This window comes from Leptinotarsa decemlineata, unplaced genomic scaffold (genome assembly GCF_025532065.1).
Source record: "Leptinotarsa decemlineata unplaced genomic scaffold, Ldec_3_MD MMD2_tig00026282_RagTag_RagTag, whole genome shotgun sequence".
In the NCBI taxonomy this organism is placed as follows: Eukaryota; Metazoa; Arthropoda; class Insecta; order Coleoptera; family Chrysomelidae; genus Leptinotarsa; species Leptinotarsa decemlineata.
The window spans coordinates 14,575,165-14,599,457 of record NW_027412668.1 but is presented as its reverse complement, the minus strand read 5'-3'; the positions used below and the strand labels follow the sequence as shown (position 1 = coordinate 14,599,457).

Below are 24,293 nucleotides of genomic sequence, written 5' to 3'. Positions count from 1 at the left end.
GAATTTTAAGATAGCATGCGCTTAATGACAGACTCTATATGAGCAATAAGAAGAATGCTATTTATGGAAGTCTAAATTCATTGACTACCAAGAATATTGACAATAACTAATTGGAACTGCATTTCCTGTGATTCATGAAACCGAAGTATTATTATTTGAAACAATACCGATCGAACTATTTTAAAACAATAGAGATTGTTGAGTATTTGAATAAAGCTGTCGAAATGTTTGTTAGTATTATTTTATTCGATGATAAAAGGATCATACATCAATATCTAAAATGTTGAAATCTAACAAATGTAACTTTGAAACTCGCGATTTTAACAGTTGGACTCGAACATGCTGAGGCATAGTTTGAATAGTAGAATAGCGAACCAATGAAAACAAACTCTTATTTTTATTTGCAGTGAAGTCACAATGAAATGAACTAATCAAATCGACTCACCTTCTTCGCCAAATTACGTTTACAAATGCGAACTCTGCTAACGAGAAAAATATGAAGCTAGAACATGCAAGAAACCAAATTTCACTGGCTTTAATGTAGGAAACTTTTGGTAGATTCTTAGATAGTCCTCCATTGAGTGTAATGAATGACAGCATAGTGGCGGTACCTATAAAAATAAAAAAAACTGGTGATGTAATAATATCTTCGTATCACACCTTGACGTTTATGGGATTTTTTCAAGCACATATAGGTTTTCTCTAATTTTATCGTGGAAGATTCGACACGAATAAAGAATGCTATAGAACTATCACGACTGAACAATGGTACGATCAATACCAGATTGCTGTCTAGAAGTTTTTAAGGACAAAAAACAAGCACTACACGAAAATCCTCAAGGTGCCTGTGCGATTTCACAAAATCAAAGATAAAAGTATAGGGAAAATGCTCGACCATATCGATTTTTTATTTTAAATTGCCATTCGAGCATATTATTTACACCCCCTCTTCTCCATTATGAAGTACTGACAACTCAAACTTTGAAATATTAAAGAACCAAACTCCCCTTGCGATATTTGGATTGATACATCTGTTTATAACAAATTCCAGGAAATAATTTGCCAACATTTTCACTGAGGCGCAACATTATACTGCAACTAAGTTTGGTGACTGGGCGCTTCAAGATATTCTACATAAGAAACATAGGCGAATAACTAAATCATGTTCATCAAGCAGATGTCATTTTATGAAAAAAGTCGAAGTTTTCAATTGAGCCAGATGTTGCATAATTGTATTACAAAGTTGCATTGATTAATCGAATTGATTGTTGGAAAATACTTGAACCAGGTCCACTATAAACGTTTTTGATATTCTTTCACCTATTTTCATCTGTTTAACAAATACATGTCCGTAGACTTGTGCACATTGCCAATTGCACAAATCAGTTCAATGCAGAGTGCAACAGACTCTTGGTTGACATAACCAACAGTCACAGCATTCTGGAAATGACCTACGAAATCAACTACGAACTGCCTCACAAAATACTGTTCCTGAGTAGAGAGGACTGGATCCTGCGGGAGAAGGAAATATTAAGAGCAGATAGTTGTTGGTTCACAGATGGATCAAAAACACCTTTCAGTTCTGGTGCAGGTATTTTCAGTCGCAGACCCAGGCAGGTTGATATCTCTCAACCTGCCTAGGAACCTATGCGACTGTATTTCAAGCGGAAATTCACGCTACTGAATTGTGTGCGGAGCGATTGGAAGAATCCAACCTCATACACAAGCTCTTGGAAGGAAGACACAACGGATTGTTTTTGGTCTGGATTCCTGACCATACTGGCCTGGAAGGCAATGATATTGGTGACTCCCTTGCAAAGAAGGGTGCTGCAAGCAGCTTCATAGGACCAGAACCTGTCATTGGCATCGCTTTAGGCTTTGCCAAACAAAGATTGAACACCTGGATGGCAAGAAGATTTATGGACTTCTGACAGAAACTTCCAGGATTGGCTCACTCCAAGACATTCATTCACCCTTCAAAGCTTGATACCAAACAGTTGTTGGCCTACAAGGGATGAACTACGATGTCTAACAGGCCTTCTTACAGGTCACTGTCATTTGAATCATTATATGCAGATACTCGGACTCTCGGAAGACAGTGTGTCTTACTTCTGTTTGGAAATGATGAAACAGCGGATCACATATTTTGTGCCTGCCCTGCTGAGGACCGAATCAGGTTTTCAAAGACCACTCACCATACAAACAAATCACTTTCGTTAAGAAACTGGGTTCATTTGGTCTAGTGAGAATAGATGTGAGCCACAATAAAACCGTGCGGATTGCGGTGGAGAATTGCATAGACCCACTCACTTTGGACCTAACCCTAACATGTTCAAAATCGCAAAATTTGATATGGGTTCTTCATAATTGGTTATATCGGCAATTCTTGGGGTTTCGTTAAATGAAATAGAAATTTTTTCATGGGGCTGACTTTCGTTTTCTTTCTGGAAAATTAGATTTTTTGGTTTCAGTAAGTCTCACACGGAGTCACACACTAAATGTATTTGACGTAAATAAAAATAACTCTCCAGCAATGGCTGGTCAAATTTTGACACCTTCATTTGAATACATTTTGGTTAATGCCTCGTAATTTTTTTAACAGATTTTCCTTTTTTTCTCAATTGAAATTTTTGAAGTTGGAGTGGAATTTTTAAACAGATTTAATGGAGATAATTTCATTGTAGTTGATTTATCTATGTTCAGAGAAAGGTTGCATATTAGTGGTGAAATTTCGATCAAGTTAATCTTTACACCAAACGAGAATGCTACCTTAGTTCGATTCGATCTACAATGAGAAGCAATAAACTTCAAAAACGATCTGCAGGTGATGAATTGATTAATTTCTGCAACATTTAATGGAACTGATTGATTCTAAAATGAACACGCCTGAGGAAGTAATTGTATAGTGAAATACGTGTTGCGGATTTGTAAACTATTCTGTAAAATCCTTACAATACTGATTTATATGAATAATATCAGCAAGTTTTTGCTAATGTGATATAAGAGTTCTACACGAATGTTTATATTAGATCTATTCCAATATCAGTCATGTTAATGGCAGGAAAGTAGTATTTTCACGTCACGCATGTGACAAATTCTGACGTGGGTGCTTATGTTGTTAATGTTTCCTGACGTTTCTCTGGTGCGAGAGGCTAGCTTCTTCAGAGGTTTATACATCCTGGGTTAATAATATCCGATGATATTAACCCTTCGAACCCGAAAAATAGTGACACTATGAAATGATATATTGTATTATAAAGAATATCATTGATAAAAACGAATACGAACCTAATGTTACTCTTGGCGGTGCTGCGTCTGCTTGAAGCCAAAATGTTACCCAAGAAGTACAAACGAGAAGTATGGAAGGAATGTAGTAGTCCATGATGTAGTGACCAATTTCTCTCCGTAGTAGAAATTTGAAAACGACTGAACTGTAATTTCCAACTGGAATGAAACGAAAAATGGATTAGTGTCATTGGAAATAGATTTACATACATTTTTGAAGTAACCAAAATAATGAAATTATTCCATTTGGCTCTTACACACTGTATACATTAATACATTTTTTGCATATATTATTTTATTCGGAAGTGAAGTTTGTCAATATGACAAGATACTGAATTGAATTATTCAGTGGTGTATATTAAGCAGTGATTGTGATTTTATGGGGTGAGGTTTCAGCCAACACATCAGCAGGTTCTCTACTGACTTACTCTGTTAATTTTTCAGATTCTTGAAGGTTGAATAACCAAAAAACAGTAAGAAATACCTGTTATGTTTCTCAGAAATAGAATACGAACTGTACTTTAACAATTCTTTGTTTTCCTTGAGGTTTGCAAGGCCACCTTGTGACAATAGTCCCCTCAAATATGAAAGTCAGAAAACGTCATACATTTTCGACGTTTGAAAAAAAATATGTTGTCGAAGATGACAATTTCACTAAAATGGTGTCAAGAGTCAAAATAGCAGTAAAGCTCAAATCAGAAAATATAAATAAACCTGTGAAAAATGTTCTTCTGAAACCAATCAAAGGAGAAAAACGAACAAAGTGGAAATGTTCAGCACCAGAAGAAAATATACTTTTGAAGCAGGATGTCTTTTCGAAAGAAATGATGGGATTCGAGCAATACTTCAATAAATTGGATTATGAGAAGAAATTGCTTTATTTGAAAAATGTAGAGACACGCTTAGAACGCAAGAGACAAGAAGAAGATATTACTCAGTTTATTATAATTTGTTTTGTGATTTTGGGACTAATAGCTGTATTTTATTTCACATTATAATGTAAGAAATCTTCGTATCTCTATACTTATAAATGCGAAAGTCACTCACTTTGCCCTCACACATTCATATCTGTTTCTTCGTACTGGTAAATCTTCGGAAGCTAAAATTTGGCAGATAGGTGCTTCTTAGGTCTTAGATGCGAATATCTCAACTGGGCGCCCCCCCGTCGGGGTAAAAGAGGCGTGCTTAGATATAAATTTACATGTTCATCACTGTTTTTCCGTACTGCTACACTTTCGGAGGCTGAAATTTTGTATGTAGGGTCGTTTCTTGTTGTAGATGTGCAATAAGGAAGAATTTTTGAATATTCCAACTAGGGAACCCCCCGTCAGGGTAAGAGAGGCGTATTTACATATGTACCAGTGTATTTTTGGAGGCTTAAATTTTGTATGTAGGTTTGTTTTATGTTGAAGATGTGTATTAAGAAAGGATTTTTAAATATTCCAACTGGGGAGCCCCACTGGGAATAAAAGGGACGTGTTTACTTATGAAAATTACCTTTTCATCACTGTTTCTCCGTACTGCTATATTTTCGAAAGCTGAAATTTGGTATGTGGGGTCTTTTATGTTGTAGATGTTCAATAAAGAAGGCTTTTTGAATATTCCAACTGTGACGCCGCCTCGTCGGGGTAAAAGAGGCGTGTTTACACATGAAAATTACTTTTTCATCACTGTTTCTCCGTACTGCTATATTATCGGAAGCTGAAATTTCGTATGTAGGTTTGTTTTATGTTGTAATTGTGCAATAAGAAAGGATTTTCAAATATTCCAACTGGGGCGTCAGCCCCTAAATAATTGAGTTTATAATCCTTGAAAATTTACAAGCATAAACATTGCGGGTGCGACCTGTTAAATGATCAAATCGATTAAATTTACTCTCCGGTTTTTAAATTGGCACATCCGCATTGTGAACTGCAAATTCAGGTACTCAATCAAGTACCTGAATGGTATATATTGGCGGATGTAATGAATCAGTGTATTAGTTTGAGAATGTCCATATAGGACGAAACTGCAGTAACGTTAGTTACAATTGAAAGTGGTGAAAAACAAAGAAATTTTCATTTCTCTTTTCATTATGATCTCCTACCACGTAGTAACGGCTACATCCATCAATTTACTTTTATTTATTCTGTCAAAAATGAAATAAAACATTCTAATCTGATTTTCAAAATCTGTAGTTACCAACATAACTACTCGACAAGATTTTGAAGCAATTCTAAAGTGATGAAAACAAATATTGGGCAGAATTTCAAATATGAAAGTATAATGATCTATGAACACTTTGGAAATTTTAACAAACACAACTTTCAAATCAATTTGAGAAAAATTTATTGCTTCAGAACTGTGTATATGTTCTCTGAAATGCGTGTTCATGCATAAAATGTTGATAATTGATATTCTTCATTTTATTCGACTCTCAACTTATATTCAATCAATATTATTTTTGATCATTACTTATAGTCCAATTCCTCGTGTACCTCAAGGCTTCAATTGAGGTCCGTTATTCATTTCACATTTCGTAAACGATTTGTTTGATGAAATATATATCATAATTATCTATCAATATCCCACTTAACTGATTGAGAGCAACTCCAGAATGACCTGAATGAAGTGGAACTGTAATCCATACAAAGAAAACTATTTCTGTGAACGTTCGATAATCGGAATAAAACTGTCTTATAACGAGATACTCCCATGTAATATCTGGGTGTTGTCTTTGATCCATATATTGATGTCCCCAGCATGTGAAATATGAACCTTGAAGTTTTGTATGCATTTAGGATGTACGGTGTCATAGATCATAGGTTTGAAAGTTTCACTAATATTTTTGCTCTGGTCAAAGTTGGAATATTGATCCAATAAACGGATTCCTTACTATACCATACACATAATTATGTTCGAAAACATGCGGAGGAAGTTCCTCAACTATTTGGCTTCCAAACTTCACTGTACATACCAACAGCGGGAGACCGGAAACCAGTTGATGATGGAGAGATTCAACATTGACAATTTGGTCTATTTCATACCTTTACAAATTAGTTCATAATTTTAATAATCTACTGAACAGAGTAGGGCTATTTGCGATTATTAACATTATTCATGTAGTTTCAAGAACTCACCTAGACCTCCTCTATTGAATGCTGGCTGTATCACAGTCTCATCAGTCCACTTTTTCTCCATAACGAATTCTGTGAGGTGGAGGTTGCTCGCCACCAAAAATGGTCGAGTTCGTTCCCATTTCAGAATCAGATTCGTAACGTTGTAATCCCCTGAAACATTCAATTATTTTAATATACTTTTTTTCCCACAAATTTTGCATTTGAATGAATAGGTTGATTTTCATGAGGCCCAACTTATGCTACCCCCTCTTTCCTCTCTCCGCTTCACCGATTCAGCGGAAGCTGACCGTTTGGCAGTAGTTGGCCGTTATCGACTTGATTATTGGTTTCCATACGTTGCGTATCTCTACACTAGTTTGAATGAATGCGTTATCGGACAATATACATGCGGCATCTTTGAATTTTTTCCTAAACCAGTGTTCCTACTTGTGGCTGATTTCAGCTTAGTTTCACCAATGTAGGATTTCCCACACTAGCAAGGTATCCGGTAAATGCAATTCTTGGAATCACAGTTTGCGTTTGGTGGCCTAGTTTTTGTAAGGCTGCTACGGATAGTGTTTCCGGATCTGAAGCTGGTTCTGATTTTATACTTGGACCCAAGCCAAAGTATGTTTGCACCATCACTCTGGAGTAACCATTCCGAATTAGGTCCAAGTATAACATCAGAACCTGCTTCAGATCTAGGAACACTTTCCGTAGAAGTCTCGAAAACTAGGCCACCAAACGTGGACTGCGATTCCAAGAATTGCATTTACCGGATACCCTGCGAGTGCGGAGAAACCTACATCGGTGAAACTGGGAGGCTATTGAACGTTAGCATTGCCGAGCACAAGAAACGCACACAGCGAGGAGAAACCAGCAAATCTGGAATATCAGAGCATGTTTGGGCTCATCAACATAACATCAAGTGGTCCCAAGCTGAACACTGGTTTAGGAGGAAATTCAAAGAAGCCACATTTATGTTATCCAACAACTCATGTAGACAAGCTAGCGTAAAGATACGCAATATGTGAAAACCCATAATCAAGCCGAAAACGACCAACTCCTGCCAAATGGTCAGCTCCCGTTAGACCAATGAAGCGGAGAAAGAAAAGAGGGGATAGGTGGAAGCACTCGAGTGGCCTATAAATAGTCATCTCTCGTAAAAATGAGTCCAATCATCACCCTAATACCATTGTGGATACTAATAATGGAAACGTCGTGAAGTAACTTGACTTGAAATCTTTTAATTTTTATTTTTTAGATTTTAATTTTCTATTTCTTGTTATTTGTTCAATTTTCTTTTGTTGCTTGTGTTTATTTCATTGCAATTTCAGTTATGGGTTTTCTGCTATTTTCAGCTAGGTACTCTTTTTTAATTTTATTGATTCTTTCAGGGCTTTCAAATCAATTTATATCGTATTAGACAATAGAAGTTCGAACTAATGAAATTGTCAACTACCTTCAAACAAATTATGAAGAAGTGGTTTTTTATATTATCAAAATTGATCCTCCTTACAGTATTACTCTCAGTAGCTTTCAATTCTACCCATGACCCGATTGAAATATTTGAACAAAAAAAGCTGTTTTTGTTCCTCAGTTATAGAAGAGGCAGCTTTACTGACTTTCATTGTGGATTTTGATGAGTACTTCTAAAGTGTAGTAGACTATTTTATTTGATATCAATAGTTTTCGCACTGCAGGCCAAATGATAACTTTTATAGAGACATTTTTGGTAACTTGGGTTGAATTATTGCAATTCAGGTAGAAATATACAGCTCATGTTACTTGGCAAAAATGTAACTTCCTAGAGGTGAAAGAGTTCCTGAAATCAGTTGAGTAGATTTTGGGTTTATCCATTACGAGTGAACATACAAAAATCAGCGTTAAATATTAATTTATATGACAACATTTTTAGGACATTTCTTGACAGTGGATATCGAGTTAGAACTATGATATAACGTAATTGTGTCAAAGCTACTTTTCGGGTTTGTTGGTCGTGGTCTGCAGGTTTTGATGTTTAACGTCATCGATACATTTTTTTCAATAAAAATTATAGAAAAACATTTTTGAACAACTCACAGCTAACCCATTTGAGTTCGCAAATTTGATTATCAAAAGGAAATTTCTGTAAGTTCATCCAACAATAGAATGTCGTGCTCATTCTATAGGAATAAATGACATCTCCATTCGGGCTGATTTGAACTGACACGTCCTTGCCGTCCAGTCCCATCACATTCGATTCTCTTTCATTGTCAATTATGATGTGCGGTACCCAAATTCGATCTCTCAGTGATTCTCCGCCTAGAATAGCTAACCTGTTCGGTGAAAGATGAGAAAATGCGAGCCTGCTATCGTTGTAGAGAAGTTGGACCAACATGTGTGCTTTCAGTTGCTGAAAAAATAGAAAAATGTCAGAAATTATTTTACTTTGAGGAGCAACTTCTTCATAAAAATATCAAATGTTTCAATCTATCCATATAGCTCTGAAGTAATAAACGAGTTTCGGCTTTTTGCTATCAGTTGTAGGTGGTGCATGTGGAAATTTTGGAAAAGTGGAGGATAAGTTGTCGAAAGTTCTTATACCTCTTTCACAAATCTAGTCATCAATTACGACTGAGATCTTTCTTAACGTGGTGAAAAAATGTTCATTATCGTAAAAGTGACCTCTATTTGCAAAAGTCATAAATCGTTTCTTGAAATTAGGGTTCAATGTCATTCATTTTTGTATGGTTGATCATTCAGTAAGCACTCAATTAAATCATATAGAGCGGCATGACCAAGTGAATAATTCTTCATAATATAAAAAAACTGATTTCACGTAAAATGCTTACAAATCTATCACCGAAAAACTCTTTATTTGAAATTTTCAAGGAATAGTTTACAAAACCGCAATACCTGTTTTATTATACAGTTGCTTTCTCATGCGTGTTCATATCAACTAAATTCCACCTAATTAATGCTTTAAGGAAGCACTGATAAGGAAATTGGTAATTAGTATATTACCTGCATATTCAATGAGTGGAATTTCTATCCTGCTGTATGAATTTTTCATTAGTTTAAACACAGGTAGAATTATAACGCAATCGAGAAACATGGAGAATCAGGAGCTGTTGCGCTTGATATTACTAAGGCGTTTGACCATGTGTGGCATGAGGGTTTGCTGGTCAAACTTTGATGTTATGGCTTCTCGGACCATTTTTGTGTATGACTCTTCAGCTTCCTGAAAGAATGTTCCCTGCAAGTGGCCGTCGATGGATATCTCTCGAATAGTTGTATCATCAACGTTGGTTTTCCCAAGGAATCCATATTGTCTCCAACCTTCTTTTAATGTATATCAACGACTTATTGGAAAAAATGAAAGCAATATATTGCTTTGCTGACGACAGCACACTTGTCTAGTTATTCCATTTGGATTTCAGGACATCGGCTACGGAGGCGCAGCTTCATCGGCAGCAGAAGGTTGCATATCTTAATCTAGAAGGGATTTCTAATTAGGGTGAAAGTAACCAGGTTCAATTCAATGCCACAAAAACCCAGGCATCGGTTTCCTCCAAAAAGATAAATGTCTCCGAACCGGATATAAAAATGTCAGGACAGACAATTCCACTTTCTGCTTCGATAAGTTTGTTGGGGATTAAAATGGACACTAATATGTCTTGGCACAATCATGTCGCTGGAATTGCGAAGGCGCTTCTCAAAAGCTTGAAACACTGTTCCGAACCAGAAAACTGTACACACCTCAGCAACTTTTGATGCTTTATAAAGCTCAGATCAAACCTTCTTTGGAGTATTGTTCTCATGTATAGAGCTCTGCCTTCAAACATACCCTGAAGTTGCTGGATTCTATCCAGAAAATAGCCATTCGCCTCATTGGAGACGCGAACATCACGTGCAACCTTGATAGCCTGGAACATCGAAGAAAAATTGAAGATTTGTTTCTCTTCTATGGATACTTCCACGGGAAGTGTTCAAGTGACTTGGCACATTTGCGTTTATGTGAAAAAAACTTCCTGAGAACGTTTTTCCAAATGGCGATTCAAATCCAATGTGAATCGCTACTTTCGCAGAGTCACCACTCTGAGAGCGCCTTAAGGATTTTTCTGTAGTGTTTGTGTTTTGCACTTGAGAAAAAGTGTCATGTAGAAGGTCATATGAGTTAAATTATCATTAGATTGTTTCGAAAGTCATGCTTGTTTTAATATATGTTTTTGTTACTCCATATCTCCATTTATTCTACTGTGTCGTAGTTCATAAGGATCGCTAGAGAATTTTGTACTCTATACATTGATGATGTTCTTTTTTTCTAAACTTTAAATTTTGGCTCTCTTCAACTCATTACTATATGATTTCATCAAGCGATTTTCGACCAGTTTTCCTCTATGCATTCAAACTGAACAAAAGCGCTGCCGAAACAGCCCGACAAAATTAGCTATAATAGGGGAGACCAAGCGGGGATTTCGGGATTTACTAAAGCGCGTCAGATTAATATACAGGGGGATACCTTGTACCGGTTAAGTACCTCCACCAAATATGAGCCCCATATATAAGGCCGCCTGTGAGGGATATAGGATTAGATTATGGAAAAAAAATTGATCATCAGAAATTCTCGAGCGCGTCAGATTAAGGTAGGGTGAGTTGATTACCTACTAAAAAGTGTATATTCTAGTAATCTGACAATTTGAGAGTGACGTAAAGAAAGGGGAGGGCAGCAAAGGTGTAAAAAAATAACGTCATTTCGACATTCTCGAGCGTAGCTGATTTTTTTTTATATCTTGATGGAAATAATTCAAGGATAACGAAAAATATATAATCTGACGATTTCCGTAAGCCGAAATAACAAAAATTCGTCGATAAAGTTTAATGCGTGCAGCTGTGTGATATACCTATATTTCCCTCACCGAGTGTCTATTCACTTTTTCTCTATCTATTACTTTTTCACTCCATCCCCACTCTAAATTCTGTTGCCATAACGCCATTACAGCTGATCACAGAGACTAGTTTGTGATGAAGATGAAGTGATGATTAATTATTCAATTAATTGATGGATGTAGCCGTTACTACGTGGTAGGAAATCATAATGAAGAAAAGAGAAATTGAACTTTCTATGTTTTTACTACTTTTATTTGTAATTAACGTTACTGCAGTTTTGTCCTATAAGGACATTTTCAAACTTATACAATATATAAGTTTGAAAATGACCTTATGGGACTGTAATAACTGCCATTGCGATAGAACCATAAAATACTATTTTATTCATTGAGATCGAGGTCGATCACCCGTTTCTTCGGTGTCGATATTTTTCCAGTGAAAAAGCGCTGAATTACTTTATGACTGTCGGACCTTCGAGCGTCGTTGTGGTCATGTTAAAATTCACTTAGACTAAACAAATAAATGTATCGCATACTGCCGATGATACACTTGGGAAGGTTGAAAAAACGCTGATATGAGGTTTATGTGGATAGCGTAGCTGATGCGAGGGCTTGGGAGGTTTCTTGCGAGACAGAAAAGGTCGGTCGCCGGATCTCGTCGAGACGAGATCGGGGGTCTCATCCCTCAGCCTTTGAGGCTGAGGGAGGTGGCCTAAATAGGGGAGATATTTTGTTTGTAAGCGCGTGGGGCGAAATTTAAGTAAAAACGATAGTGAAATCTTAAGCCAGTATGGGGTACAGGGGAGTTTAAATTAAAAGTGTTGGTGTAGAAGACACACCGGGTCAACGAAACCTATGGTTGACCACGAACCACACAAAGAGGCGTTATGTGTTTGTTATTTTTTTCTACTAACCAGTTGATATTTAGAGAGAGTTCACATAATATTTTATCTGAGTCCACTTCTTATTTACGAAGAGGTTACATATTGTGGGGTTCCTAGTGCTGATAGTTAAGCTAGAGTACAATTACAAAAAAAATGGTGGAAATTTGAAGTTATACACCACTCTCCCTGAAGTAAAAGTAAAACTAAAAGTATTTTGTACCGAGTTGGTATGTTTATAGTTGTTTAAGAGTTTGAATTAAATAGTGAATAGCACAGTAAACATTTGCGGCGAATTATTTGTTCTATTTTCTCTTGTTTTATTGCAATTCAACATTTTTTATATAAGATTTTACACGTTGTTTTTTTTTATTATTTTGTCCATAGAGTCGTATTCTACTTATTATACTTTATATTTGAAACTTTGGACTTTCATTTTCTCTTGTACTGAGAAAAATACCATCCTAGTAGAGTAATATGAAGTTAAGAGAACACAAACAAATAAGAGACCTTTTGTCAATCTATCGAGAAGAGAATAGTGAGTGAAAAGCATTTCAATTAAGATTAAAATTCAGTTCTGGAACCACACAATGAGAGAGAATATAAGTAAGTATACCAAATGATCAGATTTAAAAAAGACCAGTCTTCGTGCGATCGGCACGAACTCTACAGCTTTTTCGGACCTGCCTTGATATTCAAAATTTGATGCGGAGAAATCTGCATCTGGTAACAGCGCTGCTAAAATTCATTTCAGAAAATAAATGAAGGAGAAACGAGCTAGAAAGCTCCTATACTCGAAACTTTGAAACCTTTAGTTTCTTTCCTTTTCTCTTGTCCTATGAGAAAAGGACAATATTATTACAGGACGAAAACTGCAGTAACGTTAGTTACAAATAAAAGTGGTAAAAACATAAAACGTTTCATTTCTTTTTTCTTCATTAATTGATCAATTGATAAAAAATAATTTTTTTTGAGCATTTTTTCAAAATTATTTTCTTATAAATACAAGTATTCTACCTAAGAAACAAACTCTTTTTTATTTGCATGGTATTTTCTGAGCTTCTCAATTGATAAGTTCAATGAATTAAAGAAAAAAAATCAAAAAATATTGTTTTTGTCAGATTAACGGAATATCTCTAGATAATCGTCAGATTATGAGACAAAACGTCTAAAACATAAAGATGAACCATATATATGATCTGACGCGCTAGAGTATTTCAAAATGGCGAATTTTTTTTGCACATTATAATAATGGCCGCGAGTTTGCGTCAGATCGAAATAGTCAGACTTTCGAATGAGAGCTTTTTTTTGTTGCACTTAACACCCCCTTAGAAAATCTGACACGCTCGATTAAATTTTCTTAGAAAATCTGACACGCTCGATTAAATTTTTTTTCTTTTCACTTTTAACCCTTACGTACAACCACCCACATCATGCAAACGATCAGATTAACATACCAACATTATAAAAAATACGTAGTACATTGATACTATCAATATCTGACGCGCTCGAGTATGTCCATGCAACAGTATTTTTTTACATATTCAAAAATCTATAGCCGCTTTCCCCACCGATGAAAGGTATATATTATATAACATTTTCTTCTTCTTATCATCTAAGCTTTGCAACCTAATATGTCTCAATGACGCTCGAGTAAATCCCCAAATTGCATCCTGGGCTCCCCTGCTACTAGGCATTTGGCAATTATAGTATTGATGAATGCACGGTTCGACGTTTGTGTACATAATTTCGTTCCAGAGATTTTAGCTCCGAAGATGAGCCCCTAAGTGGTCGACCTACAGTAGTCCAGGACGAAGATTTGAGGTGGAGACTGACACATCACAAACGATGCCTGGGCGTCAGCCCCAGCGATATCTGATGCTTTGAAACGTACTGAAAAGGTTAAAGACCTAGAAAAGTGGGTGCCCTACGATTTGAACGATCGATAGAAATTCTCACGTTTCGAGGTATGTTCTTCTCTGCTTTTGCGCAACCAAAACTTTTGTTTTTGGAACAGATCGTCAAGTGTGATAAAGAGTGGATCCTCTACGGCAAGAGGAGACGTTCAGAACAGTGGTTGGACACCGATGAGCGACCCACCACAAAAAACTGTATGGTGACTGTGTGGTGGTCAGTGGCTTGTGTGATTCACTAAAGATTTCTGCAACCGGGACAAACCATAACAGCAGAGTCCTATTACGGAGAAATCGACGAATTGTACCAAACATTGCACCAGCAGCAGCTAGCACTAGTCAACAGAAATCACTGTCCGAAAATTTAAAGAATTGAGCGTAGAAGTTCTGCCTTACCCCCCATACTTCACAGACCTCTCGCCAAACAACTATCATTTCATCGAATACTTCAATGATTTCCTCACCGGTAGAATTTCCGCCAATCAGGTTGAAATGGATTCCGTCGATTTTATCGAATCCCGAGTACCCAATTTATGCTGACGGAATAAATCGACTTGTGTTACGTTGGCACCCTCTTTTTATTATATATCAACAACTTTTTGGAAAAAACGAAGAATTGCTGACGACAGCACATTTGTCTCGTCAATCCATTTGGATTCAATTGACTTGGCACATTTGATTTCACCAAGAACGGTACATATCAGAAATACGCGACGGAGAAAAATATAATTTTTAAAAGCTTTTATTTAACTTGACTTGTATGTATGTTAACAAATCTTGCAATTTCAATTTGACCCACTTCCCGATATCCGATTGACCTGAAATTTTGCATGCTGGTCCAAAACCGATGACAATGCATGTTAATCATAAACGTGCCCTGATGCTGCCAGGATCGGCTCCGTACGAGAGATCTCAGCAGTAAATAGCAGGGACACGAAATTTTGTATACGCATTCGTTTATGATAAACAGTTGGTAGGCTCACCATGAAATAGATGCCACATCCAGGGTTAGCTTAAAAAAAAGTATTTCTAGAAAAAAAAATTAAATCAAGCTTTTACCTTTAAATACCTACTTCTTGACTCTAAAAGACAATAAATAGTGTAGTAGGTTGTGAGAACCCATATTTATTTGCATTGTAAAAAAATATTAGACTGTTCAAAATTAACTGGGACCCGGCCATGTAATAATGACGCCATCAATGAAATGAATTGACTAAGAAATATAATAAGCTAATTCTTCTATAAGGTATACCGGAGGAGTAGGTACCTACCTACTTCTATAGAATATAGTCTATCATAATAATAGTTTTCCCCGTTCCTTAAGTTTTTCTGTTGAAGGACTCTCCGTTTTATAGATGGACTTTCGTATTGATCGATAACTATCGATTGAAACTAAAAAATATAAAATAAAATAATGATAAAAAACTTTTGAAACAAGCTTTTATTTAAGTGCCCTAAAAATATCAAAATAAAATTTTAAATCACATTAACCACATTCATTTTGACTTTACAGAATTGAAATTATAATAAAAGCTTGTCGCGATGCCTAGATAAAATCTCTACCTATTCAGTCAGAGGAAATTGAATTCTGACTGATCAACTAGGTACTGTAATAAATTTCAAACCCGATAAATCCTATGTGTGCAAAAAAGTTATTCCAAGTTAAAGTTCCACATTTTAAGCATTCACGGCACTTTTATTTAATTACAAACATTATGAATTGCTTATAAGTTTAGTAGGTGCCTACCTAATTACAAAATTTCAATTACAAATTGTAATTATCGCGACAAGCTTTTATTATAATTTCAATTCTGTAAAGTCATAAATGAATGAGATTGATGTGATTCAAAATTTTATTTTGATCTTTTTAGGGCACTTAAAATAAAAGCTTGTTTTAAAAGTTTTTTTATCATTATTTTATTCAATGTCAATTTTGGTTTTGGGTTATTTTTCAATTTCTGGCAATAAAAAACAAAAACATTTTTCGTTGAAAATGGTGAAATATTCCATATAATTCCACTTCTATCCATATTTGCGATTTGGGAGTCAGAAAAATTGAAGTCATTATTAATATGCGACTTACCAAGTGATCTGGGGTTTCGACGTGATTCATATCGAATTGAAACAAAACTTCCAACGGCTCACGTGTAGGTGGTTTGATGAGCCTGTCGTACCTGCAATTGTCGGTTAATGTCAATAATAATTCATCCTGTGTCAAAATATCCAGATCAGGCATAAAGTTCAGTGCGGGACACTTATCGTCGATTTCCAAGTTTGCTGTAGGCGACACCTTCGTTGTTAAGGGAGATGAGATTGAAGTCACTGTAGAATTCAATGAAGCCGTTGTTGGTGACATTGTTGTGTTGGTCGAATTGGCGATTTTATGGACTGTTTCGGTTGTTACTGAAGGAGCTTCGGAAACTGGTTTGGCTATTTCAACGGATGGTATATGATGTATCGATGAGCTTCTTAGTTCTACAGGTGAAGTGGATATTTTCATTATTGAAGAAACAGTAGATGATTGGTTGAGTTGACTGAAACAATTAATAAATATTATCGTTCAACATGTCACAAAAGAAGCCTTTTAGGACATGGCTGAAATGGCTGAAAGTCATAGAATTATCTTCTTAAATATTTACATGAAATTTAGAAATACCCTCTATATACTTTTGATTAATGAAAACGTCACACAATTCATCAAATATTTACTTTGTTAATTAACCAAGCACATCATAAATGAAAGTTTGTTATACAATAAACAAAATATAGTCTGTGTATTTGTTTTGTGCGTTGAGCCGAATAATTAGTAGCGAAGATTTGTTACTTACTTCTCAACCTCGTTCAATATCCAATCTGACTGTTACATACTTTTATTGAATCCACGAGTTCATGAAATACGGAATAATTCTGAGAATGAAATAGGAGCACTCAGAAACAGACAAAGATGAAGTGGAATTGAAAGGAAACATTCTCATCAATATGAAATAAATGGGTATTTTTGTTTGGATGGGTAGTTTTGTTGGATTGTTCAATCCAACCTTTCACAATCTGACGAATCATATAATCGAGAACTATTTACCTCGATGAATAAGTTACGGAATACCAGTACACATCATATATCAAGGATTCGTATTGAAAAAGGAAATATACAGGGCATTTCTTTAATGCCCACCCCTTTTATTTTTTGAACAGGTCAACTAATGCATGAATGCATGAATACTTTATTTTGAAGTAAAATTGACAGATAAAACTTTCAAGATGGTGACTGGGGCCATCTAGGAAAAAAATTAAATGAAAAGGAAGATCTTTTGACATATCATTTTGAAGCTTCTGACGAATAATTCACAACTCTAGAACTAGAAGTTAATATCTTCACCTACTACAAAATGGCGAAACATTTAATAATTTCCTGAAGAAAAACACATTAATATCGATATTTCTAGTAATATTTTTTTTTATCTAACTTATGGAACTTCCAACAACCCGATAATGTTTGATAAGTTATTTTTTGTTTACGAAAACGACAAAAAAATGTCTGAAGGTGATTGACAAGGTTTCATGATGAATTTCACTAGTTCGGACTTCCATTGTCAAATAAAATTATTTGAAATTCCTGAGACAACTAAAAAAGAAGAATTAAAAAATAAATAGCTGTAAATAACAATTATATTGAGTAAAAAAGTCTGAAATGAAATAATAGTGAAATAAAATACAAGTGAAAATAAAACAATTGAACAAAAATTAAAAATAAAGAAATACAAAATGAAAATGAAGATGAAAATAAAAAGTTAATAGATTTCAAGCCAAGTTAGTTCACTACGTTTCGATTGTTAGTATCCACAATCGTGTTCGGGTAATGACTGGACTGATTCCTCCATGAGATGACTATTTATGGGTCGTTCGAGTACTTTCACTTATCCCCGCTTTCCATTTTTTCCGCTTCACTGGTTCAGTGGGAGATGACCGTTTCCCGGTAGTTGGCCATGTTTCGCTTGATGATGGGTTTCCATATGTTGCGTATTTCTACGCTAGCTTGACTGAATACGTTCTTGGCGTTGTATGCGGCTTCCTTGAATTTTCTCCTAAACCAATGTTCTTCTCTGTGTAAGATCTCAGCTTGGGACCACTCGATGTTGTGTTGATGGGTCCAAACATGGTATGCTATTCCTGATTTGCTGGTTTCCTCGCTGTGTGTTTTTTTTGTGCTCGGCAATGCGAACATTCAATGGCCTCTCAGTTTCACCAATATAGGATTTTCCGCACTCAAAGGGTATCCGGTAAATGCAATTCTTGGAATCGCAGTCCGCGTTTGGTGGCCTGGTTTTCGTGAGGCTGCTATGGATGGTGTTACCAGATCTGAAGCAGGTTCTTTTGTTGTACTTGGAACCAATTCTGCTTATCCTCTCCGATAATCCTCTGATGTAGGGAAGTGCAAGCACTGGTTGTGAAGGCTTCTCTTCCTTGCTAGGCTCCCGCTGTTTTTTAGCCAAAATCTTTTCTACCATCGCTTTGGAGTAGCCATTCCGTTGAAGATAATTTTTGATGATGTCTAGTTCCTTCTCGAGATCTTCCTTCGTATTACAGAACCCGAAAGCACGATCTAATAGAGTCTTGATGATTCCTCTTTTAGTTGATTGATGGTGGTTGGATTCGTGGTTCAGATACTGTCCCGTGTGAGTGGGCTTTCGGCATACAGATGTTTCCCACTTAGTGTCGGTCCTCTTCGCCAAAACGTCTCAGAGTGGCAATTCGTTGTGGATTTCCTTCTCCATTGTGAAAGTGATAGAAGGTCTCACACTGTTGATGTGTTTAAGCAAGGCGTCTATTTCAGTATTCCCATGGTTCCACAATATGGAACAGTATTCCCATGAATACGATATGGATATTGTATTGTGGTGGAGCACCATCGCATTACTCCAGGCAAGTGAGAAACTATTTGGATACTTTTCTCGGTCGTTGGCCGTTGAGGTCCTACAGAAACGGCCAGCCAGCTCACCAGATTTGACATTTTTGAACTTTTTTATGGGGCTATTTGAAGCAAAAGGTGTACGAAACTGAGCCGGCTTCAATATTGGATATACGGCAGAGAATAATAAATATTTGTAGAGATATTGGCGTTACTGTGTTCGAAAATGTTCGACGTGAAATATCGGATAGGCTGTTCATATGTCAAGAAGATCAAGCAGTTCAGAAGATTAAGCATCTTCTGAACTGACCACAAGTTTATTACCTCATATTATGTAGTTAAATGTCAATGTATTTAAGCAATTATTAAAAGTTGCGACATTTTGTAATACTTGAAGGTTTTGACATTATATTCTAGGGTTGTAATGCATTCGTCAGGAACTTCAGAAATATGTATCACAAGAGCCCCTTCTCTGTTTAACTTTTTTCCCAGAGTCGCCATCTTGAAAGTTTCATCTGTCAATTTTACTTCAAAATAAAGTATCCATACATCAATTTAATTATCCCAAATTTCAATTTTTGAGTTGATCCGTTCAAAAAATAAAAGTGGGAGGGCATTAAAGAAATGCACTGTATATTATATAAATCAATTGTCCATTTTTCATTTTCTCTATCGATACTAATTCTTACTAATAGTAATAATATGAATGAATATGATTATTGACACAAATATAAAGTATGTCATGATTGCAGTTTTTTGTTTTCTTCACTTGTTGTTTGATTGTGGATCTCTTCGTTCGAAGCAATATTCTTGTATTGCTTCCATTGGAAAATGAATCACTTTCAGTATTTCATTCTTACGTTATGTATTATCAGTGGTGGGTCTTGATAATTCTTGAATAGGTATAATTATTGATATGGGTATTCATAGAGCCATCTGGTTGATGAATGACTCTTTATATTTATTGCAGAATTCAAAAATGATATTGAGTGCATGGATATATTTCTTCATATTCACAGGGACAGCTTTTATACAAGTACTTGCATAATTTTTTTTTTCAGTGGAGATGTCCACTGATTGGTATTTTATTTCGATGCACAAAGGATTTTTTCTACGAACGCGCAAAAAGTATTTTTCACATGGTCTACTCTGTCAAAAATTTAACTTTTTGCACTAGTGCAGAAAGTAAACTTAATCAATATATAGGTGTCATTATTCTTGAATGATACGTGATTCTCAGGGCCTAGTTATGTATCATTCTTACAATTTCAATCACTATCACTGTATTGAAAATTCCAATGTGATTCTGGAAAAATATCGAAACTTTTTTTATACAGAAATTAACAGGTTAAATTTGATATTGCAATCATTACAGAGACCGAAATGAAAAACGAATTGTCGCGCTTCACTGATTCACACAACCTTACGAAAATAATACAACAATCCTTCAATTGGAACTCCACCTTGACTATCAACAATTTATATATGATATCCGGAAACATCAAGATCATAGTCAAAACTCATTCGTATAATAAGACATTTGATAATTCCAATTTCGATAAAATCGAAAAGAATACACGACGTATCGGTGATGCATCCAATCCCGTCATGTAGTGAGAGAAATATTTGAAAATGAAATGAATAAATGTCTAATAAGAAAACAAGTTCAACATACTCAAATCGTCTTTCAGAAGAAAAGCATATCTTCAAAGGAGATTTCGATATTTTGCTCATTGAAAATGTTCAAAGCTAAATCTTTTGAAAACATTGAAAATAAATAAACTTGAAAAATTCAAACATTTTACTGAATGGCCCCAACTGGATTTAAATAGATCACCATAACTGAACTTGTTTTCTGAGAAACCGATGTTATTCTAGTCTTTGTAGACATATTATTGATGTAGAAGTAATTTATGCTCTGGTTAATTAGAATTCAATATGTACTTGTGGTACTTATATGAAAGTTAAGTGGATGTAGAAATAATATATGATCTATTCAGGTAATTATGACTGAGTATGTACCAGGTATTTCTCACTGTGATTAAGTAGGGTAAGGTAGGGTAGGTAGGGTTCTAGAGTCCTTGGCAATTGACCCCAATTTTCATTATCGATCCATATTTTTTGAGAGCGACGTTGGCCAGGCCATCACTGTCAACGGCAAGCACTATAGGTCGATGATTACCAACGTGTTGTGACCTGAATTGGATGATACAGACACCAACGGCATGTGGTTTCAACAGGATGGCGCTACGTACACGCAGCTTATGCCACACTGGAAATTCTGCAAGAGCGATTTGAGGCATGGTCATCTCACGTAGAGGTGATGTGAACTGACCAACCAGATCATGCGCATCGACCCCATTAGACTTTTTCTTGTGGGGTTTTCTTAAGTCTCAAACACTTTGTTTTATTTTCGAGCGCCAGCATTTTCAACCAATCCCCCATACCATGTGCCCTTAGTAAGCACAGTGAGCCAAGAATGCAACTGTCCGGCTGAGATTTCTGCCTCAGTCCGGCAAGCCGGTATGATCTCGAGATTCGAGAGTAGGGGGAGCATCATTCCACCAAGGACTTCAATAATCAGAACAACCATTTCGACAGAGTGGTCTGATCAGGCTCATTATCTTGTATGAGCCTGAGGGTGGGGAACGAATAGTTCCAATAAATTCGGCACTTTTCGTTCCCCACAACGGATTCAATACCCCCCGGAGCGTCGGGCAACACCGGTGTCTCATCAATACCGTAAAAGGGTCGTAAGTGATGATAAAGCACTCACAACACCGCGTTATGTCGATTTCACATATGCCGGTTGTTGCATCAGCATATTGAAGAATTTTCAATTAAGTAGAAATGGTTTTAGATCTAGATCTTTTTCGTACCGATAAAGAGGGAAACTCTGACAAAATCAGGGAAAACCAAAAGAAGCGTTTTAAGGATGTAACATCTATCCAAGATGCAATACGGGTTTCAACAAAATCGATCGACGAATGATGCAATAGCCGAGCTTACTCAGAAAATCTATAATAGTTTAGATTCGAGTCGTGCGTGTGCTGGAGTATTCATAGTTTTGGCAAAAGCCTTTGACACCATAAGTCACCAAAGGCTTTTGTTAAAATTGGAAAGTATTGGAAATCGCGGACCACCATTGTCACTTTTGAATAGCTACTTATGTAAACGAAGCCAAATAGTTAGAATCGGTAGTGTACAGAGTAGTAAAAAAATATTGAGGAACCGTCCTGGGACCCATATTATTCCTAATATACTTAAACGATCTATTGATTGGATCAGATGCTGATAGGACAATACTTTTTTTGCGGGCTGTGCTTTACGTCGAAGGTAAAACTTGGAAAGAAGTCGAACAAAAAATAACCAGAGATCTACAATTCATGGTAGAATGGTTTGATACAAATTTACTAACCATAAATTTGGAAAAAACTACATATGTCCCCTTCTCAAACTATAAAACTGGGCTGCCAGAAAACCAAACAATTCATATAAATCTTCCTTTTCGAAGAGATATATGGATTCTTCAAAGCACTGACCACACTAATTATCTAGGAATAACGATAGATAGTTATTTGAGATGGCACTATTACATCCAACTCCTAACAAAAAAAATAGATCTCTGATGTACATGTTCAGATAGATTTTAAGAATCACCTGCAGACAGACTATGAGAAATATATAATACGCCCTTGTCCAATCACTTTTATGTTACGGCATAGTAGGTTGGGGAGAACATAAGAAAACACCTTGAAACCTCTTGAGATAGCACGAAAACGAATAATAAAAATAATTTCCAAAAAAAATATTCGCTTTTCTTTCGAAAATTTATTCAAACAATTTCTAAATCTCAATGTAAGAAACATCTTCCATAAAACCGCGCTTACTCAAATTGTCAAACATAACCTTATGCAAAATGAAATCATACGTGGGTCAGAAAGTATATAATAATATCCCGCAGGATCTGAAAAGAAAAGTAAGATATAAATCTTCTAAAAAATTATTATCAAATTATTTGATTTCTAATACCATTTCAATATTTCAAAATTGTTAAATAAAATAAAACACTAGGCGTAGAATAGGGAAAATAGGAAAATGAAACAGCTATATCTGCAGTCAAGCATCAAGCTTAATGCTTTGTGTGCATATGTTGTTCAGTTGAAGAAAAAACTACAATATTAATGTAATTACATGAATATTTTTGTTGTATATTTATTCAAACATTTACCTAATGTATAAATAATGTCTGTTTTTTGAGAATAAATATCTATCTATCTATCTATATAGTCTGAGATAGCATATGCTGAAAATGCTGATGGCAATTGCATTATAGTCTCAGATGCCTCACAGCAGGCCCTACAGCTGTGTTAGGAACCTCAATACACATCACGCGACTGCGACTGAGGTGTTGAAAACATCATCATGGCAGGTCCTACTCCGTAGGAGAAAAGTGATCTTTGCGTTTTTTTAATAGGCCTTTTGCGGAACGAGTTGTGATCACCTAGTTCAGTGTCGAAAACCAAAGCATTATCATTATTATTATTGATAACCTTTCCCAACAATAACGACAAACAGCCACAACAGCAGAAATAATGTAGAAAACAAATTCAAAACCTTCATTAAAGAGAAGACATAATTACCTAGTGAATACCAAAATAACGTATAATATTTCCAATATATCTTGTTTCCTAATAGCATGGAAAATTTGGAAGCATTAGAAGGGACAATGGAGTGCTGTGTTTTCCAGTTTCCTAATTTCGAACGAATCTCATTGAAAAGACGGGACGTGACACATTTGGAGATCCAGAATTAAAACCAATGCATGAATTGACGGTTATTAAATGTGGTTAACCAATTACATTTACATTTGAGTGATTCACTTCATGCCATGAATGATTTACCGATATAACATTTCATTAGTTTTGTGATCAAAACAATAAAAATCCAGTAATTTGCTCATTTCATTGCCCTATAACTAACTTTACGATAACTGATAAGATGGTTAAAAAGCCTTGGATTCGTATTTTCTAGAAAGAGAGAGACAGAGCATATACTTTTTTGAAAAAGTAAATTTTCATTGATAAAACCTGTAGAATATTATCAAATATCAATATAATATATCATACAATATCAGGGTGAAAATTAAAACGAACACAGTAAACTCTCGAAAGTACATGACATTTAAAGCGTGTATAGATTTCCAATCGGTTTGTGCTCGAAAGTTTATAGTGAAAGAACATCTAAAATCACCAAACACAATTGAACTTTGATTTAAAATAAATCGAATCAACCTATGCATGTCATTTGCTGGAAAACAACCACTATTTTGACATATA

General features: G+C 35.6%; 1 protein-coding gene and 1 long non-coding RNA gene across 3 annotated transcripts in view; one reads left to right on the top strand and one right to left on the bottom strand.

The window, feature by feature from the left end:
- The window catches only part of LOC111517380 (cys-loop ligand-gated ion channel subunit), a 60,249-nt gene that overhangs the window by 8,962 nt on the left and 26,994 nt on the right, over window positions 1–24,293 (bottom strand). For both annotated transcript variants that reach the window (XM_023173525.2, XM_023173524.2), the window contains exons 2-6: window positions 16,132–16,582; window positions 8,466–8,778; window positions 6,405–6,554; window positions 3,289–3,444; window positions 446–611 (exon numbers count right to left, since the gene is read on the bottom strand). In XM_023173525.2, the coding sequence (XP_023029293.2) occupies window positions 446–611; window positions 3,289–3,444; window positions 6,405–6,554; window positions 8,466–8,778; window positions 16,132–16,582 (1,236 nt within the window). The remainder of the gene's footprint in view (window positions 1–445; window positions 612–3,288; window positions 3,445–6,404; window positions 6,555–8,465; window positions 8,779–16,131; window positions 16,583–24,293) is intronic.
- On the top strand, window positions 3,586–4,296 carry LOC141484684 (uncharacterized). Its single transcript, XR_012466741.1, has 2 exons — window positions 3,586–3,669; window positions 3,730–4,296. It is a non-coding gene; the product is annotated as an uncharacterized lncRNA (long non-coding RNA).